Raw genomic sequence first — 15,294 nt, forward strand, 5'->3', positions numbered from 1 at the left:
GATTGTCATTAACGAAGATAATCAATCCTGTATTAGAATGGCATCAACATTGGAAACTCGTCGAACCAAACACATCGACATTAAACATCATTATATTAGAGACTGTGTGGAATCTGAAAGAATACATATTCAATATATACCCTCAAACGAACAGCAAGCAGATATTTTAACAAAATCATTGTCATTAAGTAAATTTGAATATTTTAAAAACTTATTAAATGTGGTTAAAGTTCATAATATCTAGGTTAAGAATTTTTATTATATTCTAAATGTTTTTTTGCCCTGTAGGGGAAATAGAAATCTTTATTTTTAAGGAGTGTATAATTGAGGGGGAGTGTTGATAGCAAGCAATTATACATGAGTTCTTTATTTTAACTGTAAGATGTCGCTGTAGTTTCAAAAAGTTGTGTTTAAGTAGCCGACATGTTATGATGACATTAAATTGCATTTTTAGTTTTGCGTACTTAATTATTTATTGTGCTTAATTCCTTAACCATACGCCTGAAGAACTTCATGATGACAAAGGGCAGAGACGTAATCAACGCGAGCTTATTACTCGCGCTTACTGGGATACACAGTAAAAAATCTATTATTTACCGCTCAAAAAACATATCTTCGCACCTATGAATCAAACCAACAAGCGTTCGGACCTTAATAAATTGTGCCATAATCGTAGAATGGAATTACATATCTTTAAACATCATACATTTCAAGGAATAATAGATACCTAAATAAGTGCAAGCAAACACTAAAAATTTGGCAACGCTGGGATTTCTGCAATGATATTTATAAACTTCTAAACAAGTAGTTGCCTTGAAATAGCCCCTTAGGCGTAGCGTACGCCAATAAAATTGAGAAAAAGCACTAAAATTTGTTAGGCAACACACAATACATATGCAACACTATTCTCTATACCGTTGGATCTCTTATTATAGTTACTCTTTGCTACTACACTAGCAATAGCATGTCTTGTTCGTGGATCGCAAAAATGCGATTTTTAGAGGAGCTCGGGTTTTTGGACAAAATGGAAAAACAGGTTTCCAAGCTTTGGCGATTTCTCCGAGTTTGCAGATGACCCAAACAGGGTGGCTGATGTTTTTCATCCATTAAAACACGATATCTGAGTAGCTACAGTGGCTACAAGCTGGAGGATTTAGACTTGTAGGGAAATTTTTGTTTTTGTAGTGGCGCAACGTCTTTTGAACTCTCAAACAGTCATTTATCCTCAAAACAAAAGAGGTGAGTGTAGTATATAGAGGGCAGCTCCAAATATTCACGGCCTGACTATGAAAGGAACGGGTGTAGACTAACAATTAAATTTTATTTTTTCATATATTCAATATTTATACATTGTCCTGCAGCAAACGCACTCTACTAAGTAAATGAGAGCAATGAAGAGTAGTATGTTTTAAATGAAACGATCTCTATGTTAACAATTGCCCTGATATGCTGTAACTTCCTTTTTATTTAGATGTGGCGCGATATAATGAAAACGTGCTACGCCGAGCCGAAAGTAATGGCTGTTGTGCAAGTGGAAAAAATGTTAGAGCGGCTGAAAAAATCAAACATATTACTTGAGCTCATTCAACGTGGACTTAACGAATATTTGGAGAAGAAGAGATTGTATTTTCCCAGATTTTTCTTTTTATCTAATGACGAATTGTTGGAAATACTGTCAGAAACAAAAGATCCCACAAGGTAAATTATTTTCTTGGTTGTATCGTTTAGATAAGGGTACAATTTAGCGTACTTAACTCAAGGTTCCATAATACTCATCTTATGGCACTAGGCAAATCAACTCTGCAGTTTGAAGCAGTGCGCCATGAATTATTAAACTTATTTTAAGACCACGTCCTTTTGGTTTCAAATTCGGGGGAAACTTACAGACATTTCTTTTAGGGTTCAACCTCATCTCAAAAAGTGTTTTGAAGGGATAGCATCATTGGAATTTACCGAAGATTTAGACGTTACTAAGATGAAGTCAAGCGAAGGCGAAGAGGTACCCTTAGTCGACGTCATACAAACGTCACAAGCTCGCGGACAAGTTGAGAAGTGGCTTTTGGAATTGGAAACGGACATGAAAAAATCAGTTCATAAAATGGTAGCGGGCGCGATAAAGGATTACACTGCGCGACCGCGCGACGAATGGGTTTTAATTTGGCCGGGCCAAACTGTAAGGAATCTAATGTAAAGTTACGAGGCATATGAGGTTTGATTTTCAAGGTACAAAGCGTAGCTATGACTTATTGGACTTCGGAGGTTCATGAGGCCATTATTATAAGCCACGATGAGATGAGAAGGTGCCTTGAAAGGTGTAATGTACAAATCTCAAAGGTGGTGAATTTGGTTCGGGGAAAGCTTAGCGCGCAGAATAGGATTACCTTAGGTAATCTGCAATATTTCTCTGACTCAACTGCGAACTTTTTGCTTTTAGGAGCTTTGGTGGTTTTAGATGTACACGCAAGGGATGTGTTATCAGAATTAATAGACTTGAAAGTGAAAGGAATTACAGATTTTCAATGGTTGTCTCAAATTCGCTATTACTGGGAGGTAAAATTTTGTTTACTCTTATTTTTCTCATGTATTATGAGCTCTTATGGGAGATCGATAAGTAAAACTGTCAAAAAGGAAAAGATGAAAATATGTTAATTGCACTTTTGGGTTTTGTTTTGTAAAAACGCCAAAAAATGCAAATATGATCTGCATATTTTCATACGCCAAATTGGAACACATCGTCAATAAAGTTCAGTGCGTTCAGATGTCAGTTAACTGAGATCTAAATATCTGACGCGCTTGAATAGTACCGTTTTCTACCTTTCCGTGCAGCCTCCCCCAGTATGCAAACCGGCAGATTAACATACTTACCTCCAATATCAGAGACACTTGGGGCATATACACTATTATAATCTGATGCGCTCAAGTATTTTGACTATTTTTTTGTACATTATTAAAAAAGTGTAGGGGCCCCTCCCACCGGTGCAGGAATATACATCATAACTTTTTTCCATTCTACAATGTGATCTACGGCGCTCGACTAAATCCCCAACAAGTAAAACAGTCCGTACAGAACACAAATAAAAAAATTACGGTTTACCTTATTCATACGGTGTCTAAACTACCCCCTTGAGTCGTTCAACATTTGAAAACTGGATCGTCGTCTGTTTAGGATTCGAGAAATGGAACAAAAATTTGCTAACGTTAACTCTTGGATCGTTGCGAGGGGTTTTACCATTGCAAAATTCAAAGGAATGTTCGATGTTGCGTGATCCACTTAATTTGAAATGTATTAATTGCGCACAAAGTTACAGCGGATGAGTGACGATATCGTCACTTAATTAAATAAATCCGTTTTTACTGTAGAAATTGGAAAAATTCCCCTTCTCTATCCGTTCGCGATTATGTTTTAGTAACTATCCGCGTAAAAATCTCGCGAGTGCAAAACATAACTTCCCGCTCGATAGCCGAATGCCCGTGAACTAGACCCTCTTTACTTACAAAACCCGCCTACAAAATGGTGCAAATAGGATAATAAATAAATAAATAGATAACCCAGCAGATATATCGCTTAGTTCCCGTTTCTCACGATGTTCCGTGACCTCGTCATGAGTAATTCTGATTCAGCTGTTTTGGTGACGTAAAAGACATTAACATTGTGTTATCGCCCGTCAGACGGTCTCCAGCCACTTTTCCCATACGATTAACCTTTGCCTCCCGTTACATGTTTACCTCATTTTGATTGTATTACTTCCATTTGGATATTTGTAGGACCTAAAAATTCCTTATCCTTGCAAACATGAAAGAACGAGACGGAGAGTGGCGCCGTCGTCACGTATTCAACCAATAATAAAATCCATTTCAGAGTAGACTATTGCAAATACTTTTTTTCTGGAAGTTCCTTTGAATAAAGGCAAAGCGAGTCTGATCAATGAACATGTTGTGTGGGTTATCTCATATTACGTCCCGCATTTTACAAATAAATTTTAACCATCATGTCTTCAGTTTGTAACGGACGCCTCCATCACTGCAAATAGTACCACGCGCAGAGAGTCGACGTGGCTTAGGGAACGATGCGCATTTGTTTAGGGAAACATTTAGAGCTCATAGTGCATTTGAAATGTTAAAAAGCGTTGCTAATCAACCGAACATTATTATCTTTAATGTAGGACAATCAAATGGCAACCCGCATGATAAATTCAACTCTAATGTATGGTTACGAATATTTGGGAAACGTGTCCAGACTTGTTGTTACACCTTTAACAGATCGTTGCTTCAGAACCCTATTTGGTGCATTACATCTTCATTTAGGTAAATCGTCAAAGCACGATGCAAGGCGGCCTTGAGTTTACAGGCTTCGTAAACTAATAACAGCTTGTAAACTGAAGTCTGCCGTGATATACTTTACTCACCATTAACAGCAATCACCCAGGTGGCGCGCCTGAAGGTCCTGCTGGTACCGGAAAGACAGAAACAACAAAAGATCTGGCAAAGTCCGTCGCGAAACAATGCGTTGTATTTAACTGTTCGGATGGGCTCGATTATCTCGCCCTTGGCAAATTCTTTAAGGTCTTTTGAGGAGAGCAATGTTTGCGTGTAGTCATATTAAAGGTCTTAGGGATTGGCGTCGTGCGGCGCTTGGTCCTGTTTTGACGAATTTAATAGAATCGACCTCGAAGTACTTTCAGTGGTCGCCCAGCAGATATTAACCATACAACGAGGAATAAATTCCGGAGCAGAAAAGATGGTATTTGAGGGCACCGAACTGAAACTTGATCCCACTTGTGCCGTCTTTATTACGATGAATCCCGGATATGCGGGGCGATCCGAATTGCCTGACAATTTAAAAGTAGTCTGTCACTATATTCTTTCACTGTACTAATTTTACACTTTCCACAGGCCTTGTTCAGATCAGTCGCTATGATGGTGCCCGATTATGCTTTAATATCAGAAATAGAACTTTACTCGTACGGGTTTCTTAGTGCAAAACCGCTTGCTGTGAAAATTGTGGCCACATATCGTTTGTGTTCCGAGCAGTTGTCATCACAGTGTCATTATGACTATGGTAAGTCTTTTTAAGGCATATGAAATGCTCTAGCATTATATTTTAAATTAAGGTTAATGTTTAGAGTAGATCATAATTGCCTTATTGTTCACTATCCCGATTATGTTTTTTACATAGGTATGAGAGCTGTTAAATCTGTGTTAAGAGCTGCGGGAGCGTTAAAGTTGCGTTACCCCGAGGAGCAAGAAGATATACTAGTTCTACGATCCATTAAAGACGTGAACTTGGCGAAATTTTTAAATCAGGATGTTCCCTTGTTTCAAGTAGGTAGTTTGTATGCAAAGCATTTCCCTTACACTCGGCGACAATTTTAGGGAATCACATCGGATTTATTTCCGGGCATAGAGTTACCCCCTCCTGACTACGTTATATTCAATTTGGCGGTCGAAGACACGTGCGTCAAACATAATTTGCAATGCACTGACTTTTTCTTGGAAAAGGTTCAGCAGCTGTATGAAATGATTGTCGTGCGACATGGACTTATGCTTGTCGGTTTACCATTCGGTGCAAAAACAAGTGCATATCGAGTGTTAGCTGATGCTTTAGGACTTATAGAAGTCAGAGTAAGTAGTTCTTATACATCATTGCCACAGATAGGTGCTTGTAGTTTCTGGGACTTTTACTTTTTTCTTGCAATACAAGTAACAAGCGGTAATTAAAAAGAGTGGCGCATTTATATTCATTTGTTTGAAAAAAGTGACAGTCATAATTATAGTCCAGACCATTGAATTATTCAATGTCCAGACTAAATAGCTCTAAAATAATTTATTTTCAAAAAAAATTAGTTACCGAGCCAAACCAAGTTTTTCAGGTAGGTGAAATGAATAGAAATTGGGAAAAAATAATTAAAACAGCTGAATTTTTCCGCGGGTAAAATCCCGGGGGTTCAAAGGGGTGGAAAGTGGTGTTTTGCAAATTGTGGCAAAACTATTAATTTTAGACGAAAATGTTAAATATAAAAGTTATAGAGATTAAAAAAATGAGCAACTCTTGTATCTGCACTATTTTCATATAACCTCCAATTTTCCTAGAAAAACCGGAAAAAACTGTTTTTTTCGTTTTTTATTCCTATTTTTGCGAAAAAATGTCGTAGGGGTTTGAAATTTGGAGGAAACATAGCTTGTTTTATGATAAAAAAGGAGATAATTTTTTGGGCCTGTAAAGTTGGACCGTTTCCAAGATCTCAAGATTTCTGAAAAAACCACCTCTTTTTCAAGGGGATGAAAAATCTATTTTTTTCATCGTACAGCGTTGCGCGATGTAGCAAAATTCTCGTAACGACTTAAATTTTAATAATCAAAAATAAAAAATATTCGAATAGAAAAATTTTTTTTTAAAAAAGTGCAAAAACGGGGGAACAGTATTAAAAGATATACCGTTTTTGACAGTAGGTAATAGCTTTTTTTGCAAATAAATTAACGTATTGGATCCGCGCTAATAAAAAGTTTTGGAAATCTGTCTTTAATGTTGCTATAGTTATTTACATTGTTAGTGCGGGAACAGCTTAGCGGCGCGAGTGCGCGACGCGCACGAGCGACGCATCTCGGGCGAATCAAGCAAATACTGTTCACGCACGTAACATGTATTCTATTTTTTGCAGGGATTAGTTAAATCGAATTTATATAAATTCAAATCCTTTTCGCGAGATTTTTGCGACATTATAATTCTTTTGAAAAAATCAAGTCCTCTATGCCGATAAAGTAGAAATCTCGAAATTTAAAATGTCAATTTATTGTTCAAAACTTCTGGTTTAAGCTTATTTTTGCCCCTGTACTACAGGGAATGATGTAAAGTGTATTTATATTTTCTTTTTTACTCTTCCATCATACTACTTATTAGTTTATGATTCGAACTAAATAGATAATTTCGTTGAATTTTTAGGCACTAGTGCGCGAAAGTAGATTGTCAATTGTAAAATTGACGTTCCCGACTTTCGTGTTTTATTAGGAAAACGCGATTTAGAACGAAGGAGTGCAAAAAATATTTTCTTTTGTTTCCTAGTGCCCAACTGCCTTAATTAAACAACTTTATTATTTCTTTTTTCTGCATTTTTACCGCAATAAAACCATTTTGAAGTAAAATCGAATTCTTTTACTTCCTGAACAATTTGTTTTTGTTCACTAACTGTTCTTCCTGCCTGTTTTACAGCTGATGGGATTAAGCTGGGCCTGTTGATCGTAAATTTACAGGAATTATGAATAAAATCCTCATAAAGTTTATTCCAGATTTTACATCTCAAATCATTAGCTTTAGCCGGTAAAACTAACCTTATTGCAGATTTTGCAAGTTTATCAACAGGCCCAACGCAATTGCATCAGCATAAAACAGGCAGGAAGAAGAGTCAGTGAACAAAAAGAAATTGTTCAGGAAGCATGAAGCAAGATAATCCGATTTTATTTTGAATTGCTTTTATTGCGGTAAAAATGCAGAAAAAAGAAATAACAAAGATGTTTTAACTAAAACAGTTGAACATAAGATAACAAAAGAGAATATTTAAGCAAACATGAAAGAGAAGCAAGAAGACAGATTTCGAAAAAATCTTTATTAACATCCAACATGTTGATTTATCATGTCAAAAACGGTGTATATCTTAAAACTGTTTTTCCAGTTTTTGGCGATTTTCTCGAATTTTTGCTATAAGAATAATATTTTTTTATTTTTGTTTATTAAAATATAAGCCTTCCCAAAATTTTGCTACCCCGCGCACCTCTGTACGATGAAAAAAAATAGATTTTTCATCCCCTTGAAAAAGAGGCGGTTTTTTCAGATATCGTGAGACCTTGGAAACGGTTCAACTTTACAGGCTCAAAAAAAATCTTTTTTATCATAAAACAAGCTATGTTTCCTCCAAATTTCAAACCCCTACGACATTTTTTCGCAAAAAAGGGAATAAAAAACGAAAAAAAATACTTTTTCCGGTTTTTCTAGGAAAATTGGAGGTTATGTGAAAATAGTGCAGATGCAAAAGTTGCTCATTTTTTTAATCTCTATAACTATTACATTTAACATTTTAGTCTAAAAATAAAAGTTTTGCCACAATTTGCAAAACACCACTTTCCACCCCTTCCAAATCCCGGGATTTCACCCGCGGAAAAATTCAGCTGTTTTAATTATTTTTAATAATAATAATAATGACATTTATTGAGCACACATTATACAAAGAACAGATATTATACATTACATTACATAATGGGTGACTAAATAGGGCGAAGTTCAGACTGGAATAAACCGTGTTATTCCGTCTGCTCTACCACTCAACCCCCTACATATGAAATTAACAAGAGACCAAGACATAAAAAAACCTAGCACTTTTAGCAAGTAAAGAAAAAACTATATGATAATAAAAACCATTCAGTATGAAGGCACAAATGAAAACCTAAAAAAAAATGTAAAAAAAAAAAATTATAGCAATATGATGTTAACGATGGAACTTAATGCTGTCTTGCAAGGAGTATGAGGTGCAAGCGTTTTTTAAAAAGACTTTCGGATAAATGTTTTAAATGAGATGGTAATTCATTATACGTCTTTGCAATATTGTAACTGAAGGAGCGTTTAAATAGTGACGTTTTGTGAGTAGGTATAGTTATAAAAAACCGATCTCTAACATTGACATTATGTACGTCAGCTCTGTATGTTACCTTTTCAAATAAATATGACGGAGTTTTGGTTTGAAGTATGCCATGGAACAAACAGGCAGAATGTAATATTCTTCTGTTGTTCATGTCAAGCCACTGGAGGGATTTTAATTTATAGTATATTAGTCTAAGGCAAGAATTCTGCATTCTCTGAATTCGATTGTAGTCTCTTGTCGATACATGGGCCATACACACTATCACAATAGTTAAATTGGGAAAGCACTAAGGATTCACAAAGCATAACCTTAATACTACGATTAATAAGAAATCGGCTATTAAATATTAGTTTAATATTTGTAAACGCTTTATTAATTATTTGAGATATATGCTTTTTGAAACGTAATTGGGAGTCAAAAATCAATCCAAGATTTTTGTATTCATTAACTACTGGTAATATTGCCCCTTTGGACTCAACAATTATTGCATGCTTGAGCGTGTTAATAATCGACGTTCGGCCAAATAGCATAACAGCTGACTTATTGCAGTTAATCTGGAGTCCATGTTCTTCAGAAATCTTAGCTATATTATACAGGTCAGAATTGAGTTGATTGTTGATTGTGTTAATGTTAAGGTTTTCAGTCGGAGCTTGATATAATAATTGTGTGTCATCCGCGTACATGTGATAAGTGCAGTATTCTAAGCAAGTGTGAAAATTGGAGGTGTATATAATATACAGTAAAGGTCCAAGCACTGACCCCTGCGGAACACCTGCTGTAACAGCAATGGGGTTTGACATGTGGTCATTTAAAGACACGCGTTGTGTTCTATTGCTAAGGAAGCTTGAAATAAATTTTATAGAATAGTCGTTAAATCCGATAAATTTTAGTATTGCAAGGAGAACAGAATGGTTAATTCTATCAAAAGCTCTAGAGTAATCGAGCAAAATAAGAACTAGCAGATTTTTACGATCAATTGCAGAAATAATTGTGTCTGTAACGTACAAAAGGGCAGTAGTGCAACTGTGCCGCGACCTGAAACCGGACTGTAAAGGGGGAAGAATGTTTTCAGAGGTTAAATATGCCCTGATCTGCCTATCCATGATCCTTTCCAAAATCTTAGACATACAAGGCAAAATTCTTATTGGACGTAGATCAGTAAACTCCTTTGGATGTTTAATTTTAGAGAGAGGTATTATCTTGGCATTTTTCCATGAATTTGGGAATACACCAGCGATAAGACAAGAGTTGATTATGTGGGTGATCAAGTCGGTTAAATATGGAAGGCATAACTGCAGCATGTACACACTAATCTGATCCAGACCTATCGATTTAGACTTTATCAAATATATGCAGTTAAGTACTTCTACTTCAGTAGTGGCGGTAAAACTAAATTTATGTTTAGAATGTCTACTATTGCTATTATAATAAACCGATACCACGAAATATCGAAGGATCCTCAGTATTACAATCACTTTTAACGACAATTTATTTTAATCTTACAAAATACATTTTATAGTTAACAAAAATGCATCAAATTCATGTCTTGGGCTTTGAGATAATGCTCTTGGTTTTTTTCCCAACGATCTTGGTGCATAAATAACGATTTTGACATGTTTTGATCAAAATCCATGTGGTCCATAAAAATAGATCAAATTCATGTTTAGATCATTGAGATAATGCTCTTGATCTTTTTCCCAACGATTTTGGTGCATAAATAACGATTTTGACATGTTTTGATCAAAATCCACGTTTTCGCCAAAAATTCATCAAATTCATGTCTTTGGCATTGAGATAATGCGCCTAGTCTTTTTCCCAATGATCTTGGTGCATAAATAACGATTTTGACATGTTTTGATCAAAATCCACGTGGTCGCCAAAAATGCATCAAATTCATGTCTTGGGTATTGAGATAATGCGCTTAGTCTTTTTCCCAACGCTCTTGGTGCATAAATAACGATTTTGACATGTTTTGATCAAAATCCACGTGGTCGCCAAAAATGCATCAAATGCATGTCTTGGGCATTGAGATAATGCGCCTAGTCTTTTCCCAACGATCTTGGTGCATAAATAACGATTTTGACATGTTTTGATCAAAATCCATGTGGTCCATCAAAATAGATCAAATTCATGTTTAGATCATTGAGATAATGCTCTTGATCTTTTTCCCAACGATCTTGGTGCATAAATAACGATTTTGACATGTTTTGATCAAAATCCACGTTTTCGCCAAAAAATCATCAAATTCATGTCTTGGGCATTGAGATAATGCGCCTAGTCTTTTTCCCAATGATCTTGGTGCATAAATAACGATTTTGACATGTGTTGATCAAAATCCACGTGGTCGCCAAAAATGCATCAAATTCATGTCTTGGGCATTGAGATAATGCGCCTAGTCTTTTCCCAACGATCTTGGTGCATAAATAACGATTTTGACATGTTTTGATCAAAATCCACGTGGTCGCCAAAAAAGCATCAAATTCATGTCTTGGGCATTGAGATAATGCGCGTAGTCTTTTTCCCAACGATCTTGGTGCATAATTAACGATTTTGACATATTTTGATCAAAATCCATGTGGCCTCAGAAAAATAATTTAACATTTTTGAATCACACACATGCGGTTATCAAACGTGCACGTTATCAACTCCTTCAGCATCAAGATAATGCGTTTGAAAGCTTTTACAACTCTAAATTCATGTGTAAAGAATAATTTTGGGTACATTTTGCTCTAAAACTTTTGACCGAGACCACAGAGAAGAGTTATATTGAATTGTTACACATCTAAGAGTCATAGGGAATAAATCTAGCGAAAGTCCGAACTCGATACATGACCTAGGGAATGAAATATGTTAATTTTTATTATATTGAGTTCGCAGTTTTTCCTGTTCCCGATTCACTCGAAGTCGTATAACTTTTTGTTCCTGTTGAACCAGCTTCCTGAAAATCAATAGCGTCCGTTCTTAATGTCCAACGTACCCGTATACCAAATTTCAACACAATCGGCCACTTTTAAAAAGAGTTAGGGCGCACACGGACGGACGGACGGACGGACGGACGGACGGACGACAATACAAAACTATAAAGGATCTGAGGATCCTTAATAATGAAGTAAAGTATCATTGATAGGTGTACTTGTGTAGGTACAAAAAGAACTATTAATTTTGTCAACATCACATAACTGGGAGGAATTTCATTATGGCATTTGGTTCTATATACATCAGCTTTGCGTAGCTCTGCCCAGACTACCTTAGGGTTATTATTAGACGATTTTAATTTTGCTTCTAAAAATGCTCTTTTTTCTGATTTAATAGCAAAGGTGGTATAATTTCTTAAAGTTTTATAGTACTCCCAATGGCTAGCTTTTTTCGTCCTTTTATATCTAGTTAAAGCTTTGTTTCGAAGCGACATCATCAGCTGTATATTCTGAGTTAGCCATGGTGCATATGGTTTCGACACTTTACATTCTTTAATGGGGGCATGCTTATTAAATAAACTGATGATGCAATGTTCAAAGAACGCCACTTTGTCATTAACATTGGACATTATATACACAGTGCCCCAAGGAATCAATTTTAGGTCGTTATCGAAGTTGGACAAATTGATGTTTAGGTAATCATGATAACGACGCAAAACTTCAGTTTTCGCTTTCATTTGTTTAACAGGATATTTACATTGTACTATATATGATGGTCGGACAAGCCGTGCACACTATTTACAGCCACATCTATAACCTCTATATCATTCGGCACTACTATAAAGTCAATAAGGGAGGCACTGTTACTTGATACTTGATTTTCCCAATTTCTATTCATTTCACCTGCCTCAAAAACCCGGTTTCGCCCGGTAACTAACTTTTTTTGTAAAAAAATATATAGCCTCGACTATTAGGTTTGTTTGGTATTCGCAGAAATATACATCAGTTTTTAGTTTTATTCAATTATAGGGTGGCATGGACGAACACCGCGCCATATATACGATAATGAATCCAAAGTCGATTACAATGGGACAATTATATGGCCAATTTGACCCCGTATCCCATGAATGGTCAGATGGAGTTTTAGCAGTAAGCTACCGCGCATTCGCAATGTCTACAACGTTAGACAGGTGAGTCTAAACTTTGGTAGGTATTACTTCATGACTTACACTCCAGAAAATGGTTAATATTTGACGGACCTGTAGATGCAATTTGGATTGAGAACATGAACACTGTATTAGACGATAATAAAAAGTTATGTTTGATGTCGGGCGAAATCATACAATTAGCAAATACTACAAATTTAATATTTGAGCCTATGGATTTGGAGGTAGCTTCTCCTGCTACGGTACGTCATGGATTCCGCATACTTAAGAACTCAAGTAGTATTTGTAGGTTTCGAGATGTGGCATGATTTATTTGGAACCATCTACATTGGGATGGGAACCAATTTTATGTTCCTGGATAAATAAATTTCCTCCTCTGCTAAATGATTTTGATAAAGCTACAGTAAAGGCGATGTTTCTACGGTTTGGTAAGCCACTCCTGTGGTTTATTCGAAAAGGAGGCGTAAAAGTACTAGCGTAAACATTGAGTATTCGTTTGAAATTCTCTCAATTTTAAGGAAATAGCGTCAACTTTAGACTCGAACTTAATGGTTTCTGCCATGAATATGTTCGATTGTTTTATGGACGATTTTTACGATCCGGAGGCTGTGAAACAATTGTCCGACTTAGACGTGCGTGCCCAATTGGAGGGTGTCGTCTTCTTTTCTTGCATATGGTCGCTCGGAGCGACACTGGACTTTAACAGTCGACCCAAATTTAGTATTTTATTCAGGGCTCTTCAAGAGAGAATTTTTCCGCAACATCTCATTAACGATTGGGAAATACCGTTTGAAATACCTCCAGTTGACAAACCTTACGTCTTAACCATTCCTCCAGCAGAGACTGTGTTTGATTACAGATTCATTAAAGAGGTGAGAACTGTTATAGCTTTTCCAAATTAAAATGTTATGGCTCTACTTTCATTACACGCCCTTGCTTTGTCGAAGAAAAACCTTTATCCCCATCTTTGAGAGTGGGATAGAATTTTTGCTACAAAGAATTCACTAAGTATATGTGTAAAAGTGCACATCTGTTCAGTTACTGGCAAGTACGTCAATGTACCCTGGTCACAGCGCTACAATCTGTAGTCTAGTGATATTTTCAGACCGACTCAAAGACAACAGAAGTTGCATTAAACTTTTCGCATTTTGATTTTTCAGGCGAAAGGAAAGTGGATATTATGGAACAACGACTTGAGCACGGCTCCTGCCATACCTCGCGACATCCCTGTAAACCAAATCATAGTAACGACGACTGAAACGATAAGGAGTATCGCTTTAATGACCCTTCTAGTTGAACACAATAAAGCGATGATGATAGTGGGCCCAACAGGCACTGGCAAATCAGTTTATATAATCGTAAACAGAGCACACTATTGGGCAATTAACGCAGTTTGTTATTTGTAGGAATTCCTGCTTAAGAAAATATCAAAAAATTACACACCAATGTTTATAAATTTTTCTGCGCAAACTTCCGCAAATATGACTCAAAACATTATTATGAGTAAACTGGATAAGCGACGAAAAGGTAACATCATATTGTAAATTTGCATTTCTACATCTACGCATGTAGGCGTATTTGGCCCGCCCGTTGGTAAAAGGTGTGTGATATTCGTCGATGACGTTAGCATGCCTTTAAAAGAGACGTATGGAGCGCAGCCTCCAATTGAATTGTTACGGCAATGGTTTGATCATCATATGTGGTATGACTTGAAAGAAATTATACCTATGAAATTAATTGATATACAGGTATAAATACTTTCCACATTTGGAGTGCGACTAAATTGTTTTTCAGTTTATGTGCGCTATGGGGCCACCAAGCGGTGGGAATACAGTAACTCCAAGATTTGCGAGACATTTTAATCATGTTTGCATTGATGAATTTAATGACAGCATTATGGTTACCATTTTTACCAAGATTATGAGCTGGCATTTGGAAACAAAGTATGTACCATTGATTTAAATAGGAACTGATGTTCTCGAAAGCTGATTTTCTTATGTCGAGAAACTTTACTCCAAAGACCTTTTACCTTAGAATACGTAACTAACTAACAAAGCGCACAAAGAAACACTTCATTGATTATTATTAAGCCTGTCGAACGCTATTGAACTAGCTGAAAGCAGTTGTCATAATTTAAGAATCTCTAATCTGTGCCAACTACCATTATGACAGCGCAAATAACCATTTCGTTAATATACAGGCACCCGATTCTAATTTATATTTGTAAAAGTAATAATGAAGCTTTTTCAGCGAAAATAACGGTCTAATGCAGACAAAATTTGGGAGTTTTATTATCTTCTGACCTTGAAGTTGTATCTTGACGCGCACAATCTTAACCGATTGTAGACCAGAGCAAACTTTGGACTTTGAACCGTGACCAACCTTTGGACTTTGAAAAGCGATCAACTTTGAACTTTACAGTAATTTAATTCCGAAGATCACAACCTTTGAGATTTCTAGTTTTGAAAGCCATTGTTAGGAGGAGAGGTAGATAACTTTGATGACACCTAAATTTCACCTCAAGGAATTTTACATGGAGTTAGAATATCCCCTCTATATGACTATTGCTTGCTTTGGGTCCAC

General features: G+C 36.2%; 1 protein-coding gene across 1 annotated transcript in view; it reads left to right on the plus strand.

Moving 5' to 3' along the window:
- Positions 1-1,460: 1,460 nt before the first annotated feature.
- LOC116182253 (dynein heavy chain 7, axonemal-like) overlaps positions 1,461-15,294 on the plus strand; it is a 36,989-nt gene continuing 23,155 nt past the window's right edge. The window contains exons 1-18 of the mRNA XM_031502774.1: positions 1,461-1,698; positions 1,900-2,173; positions 2,224-2,386; positions 2,435-2,550; positions 4,164-4,305; positions 4,427-4,563; positions 4,613-4,843; positions 4,894-5,059; positions 5,177-5,322; positions 5,374-5,622; positions 12,575-12,735; positions 12,782-12,953; positions 13,001-13,180; positions 13,230-13,583; positions 13,872-14,069; positions 14,118-14,238; positions 14,284-14,459; positions 14,506-14,654. Coding sequence (XP_031358634.1) covers positions 1,472-1,698; positions 1,900-2,173; positions 2,224-2,386; positions 2,435-2,550; positions 4,164-4,305; positions 4,427-4,563; positions 4,613-4,843; positions 4,894-5,059; positions 5,177-5,322; positions 5,374-5,622; positions 12,575-12,735; positions 12,782-12,953; positions 13,001-13,180; positions 13,230-13,583; positions 13,872-14,069; positions 14,118-14,238; positions 14,284-14,459; positions 14,506-14,654 — 3,362 coding nt within the window. The 5' untranslated portion in view covers positions 1,461-1,471. The remainder of the gene's footprint in view (positions 1,699-1,899; positions 2,174-2,223; positions 2,387-2,434; positions 2,551-4,163; positions 4,306-4,426; positions 4,564-4,612; positions 4,844-4,893; positions 5,060-5,176; positions 5,323-5,373; positions 5,623-12,574; positions 12,736-12,781; positions 12,954-13,000; positions 13,181-13,229; positions 13,584-13,871; positions 14,070-14,117; positions 14,239-14,283; positions 14,460-14,505; positions 14,655-15,294) is intronic.

This window comes from Photinus pyralis, unplaced genomic scaffold (genome assembly GCF_008802855.1).
Source record: "Photinus pyralis isolate 1611_PpyrPB1 unplaced genomic scaffold, Ppyr1.3 Ppyr1.4_unclustered_Scaffold4447, whole genome shotgun sequence".
Lineage (NCBI taxonomy): Eukaryota > Metazoa > Arthropoda > Insecta > Coleoptera > Lampyridae > Photinus > Photinus pyralis.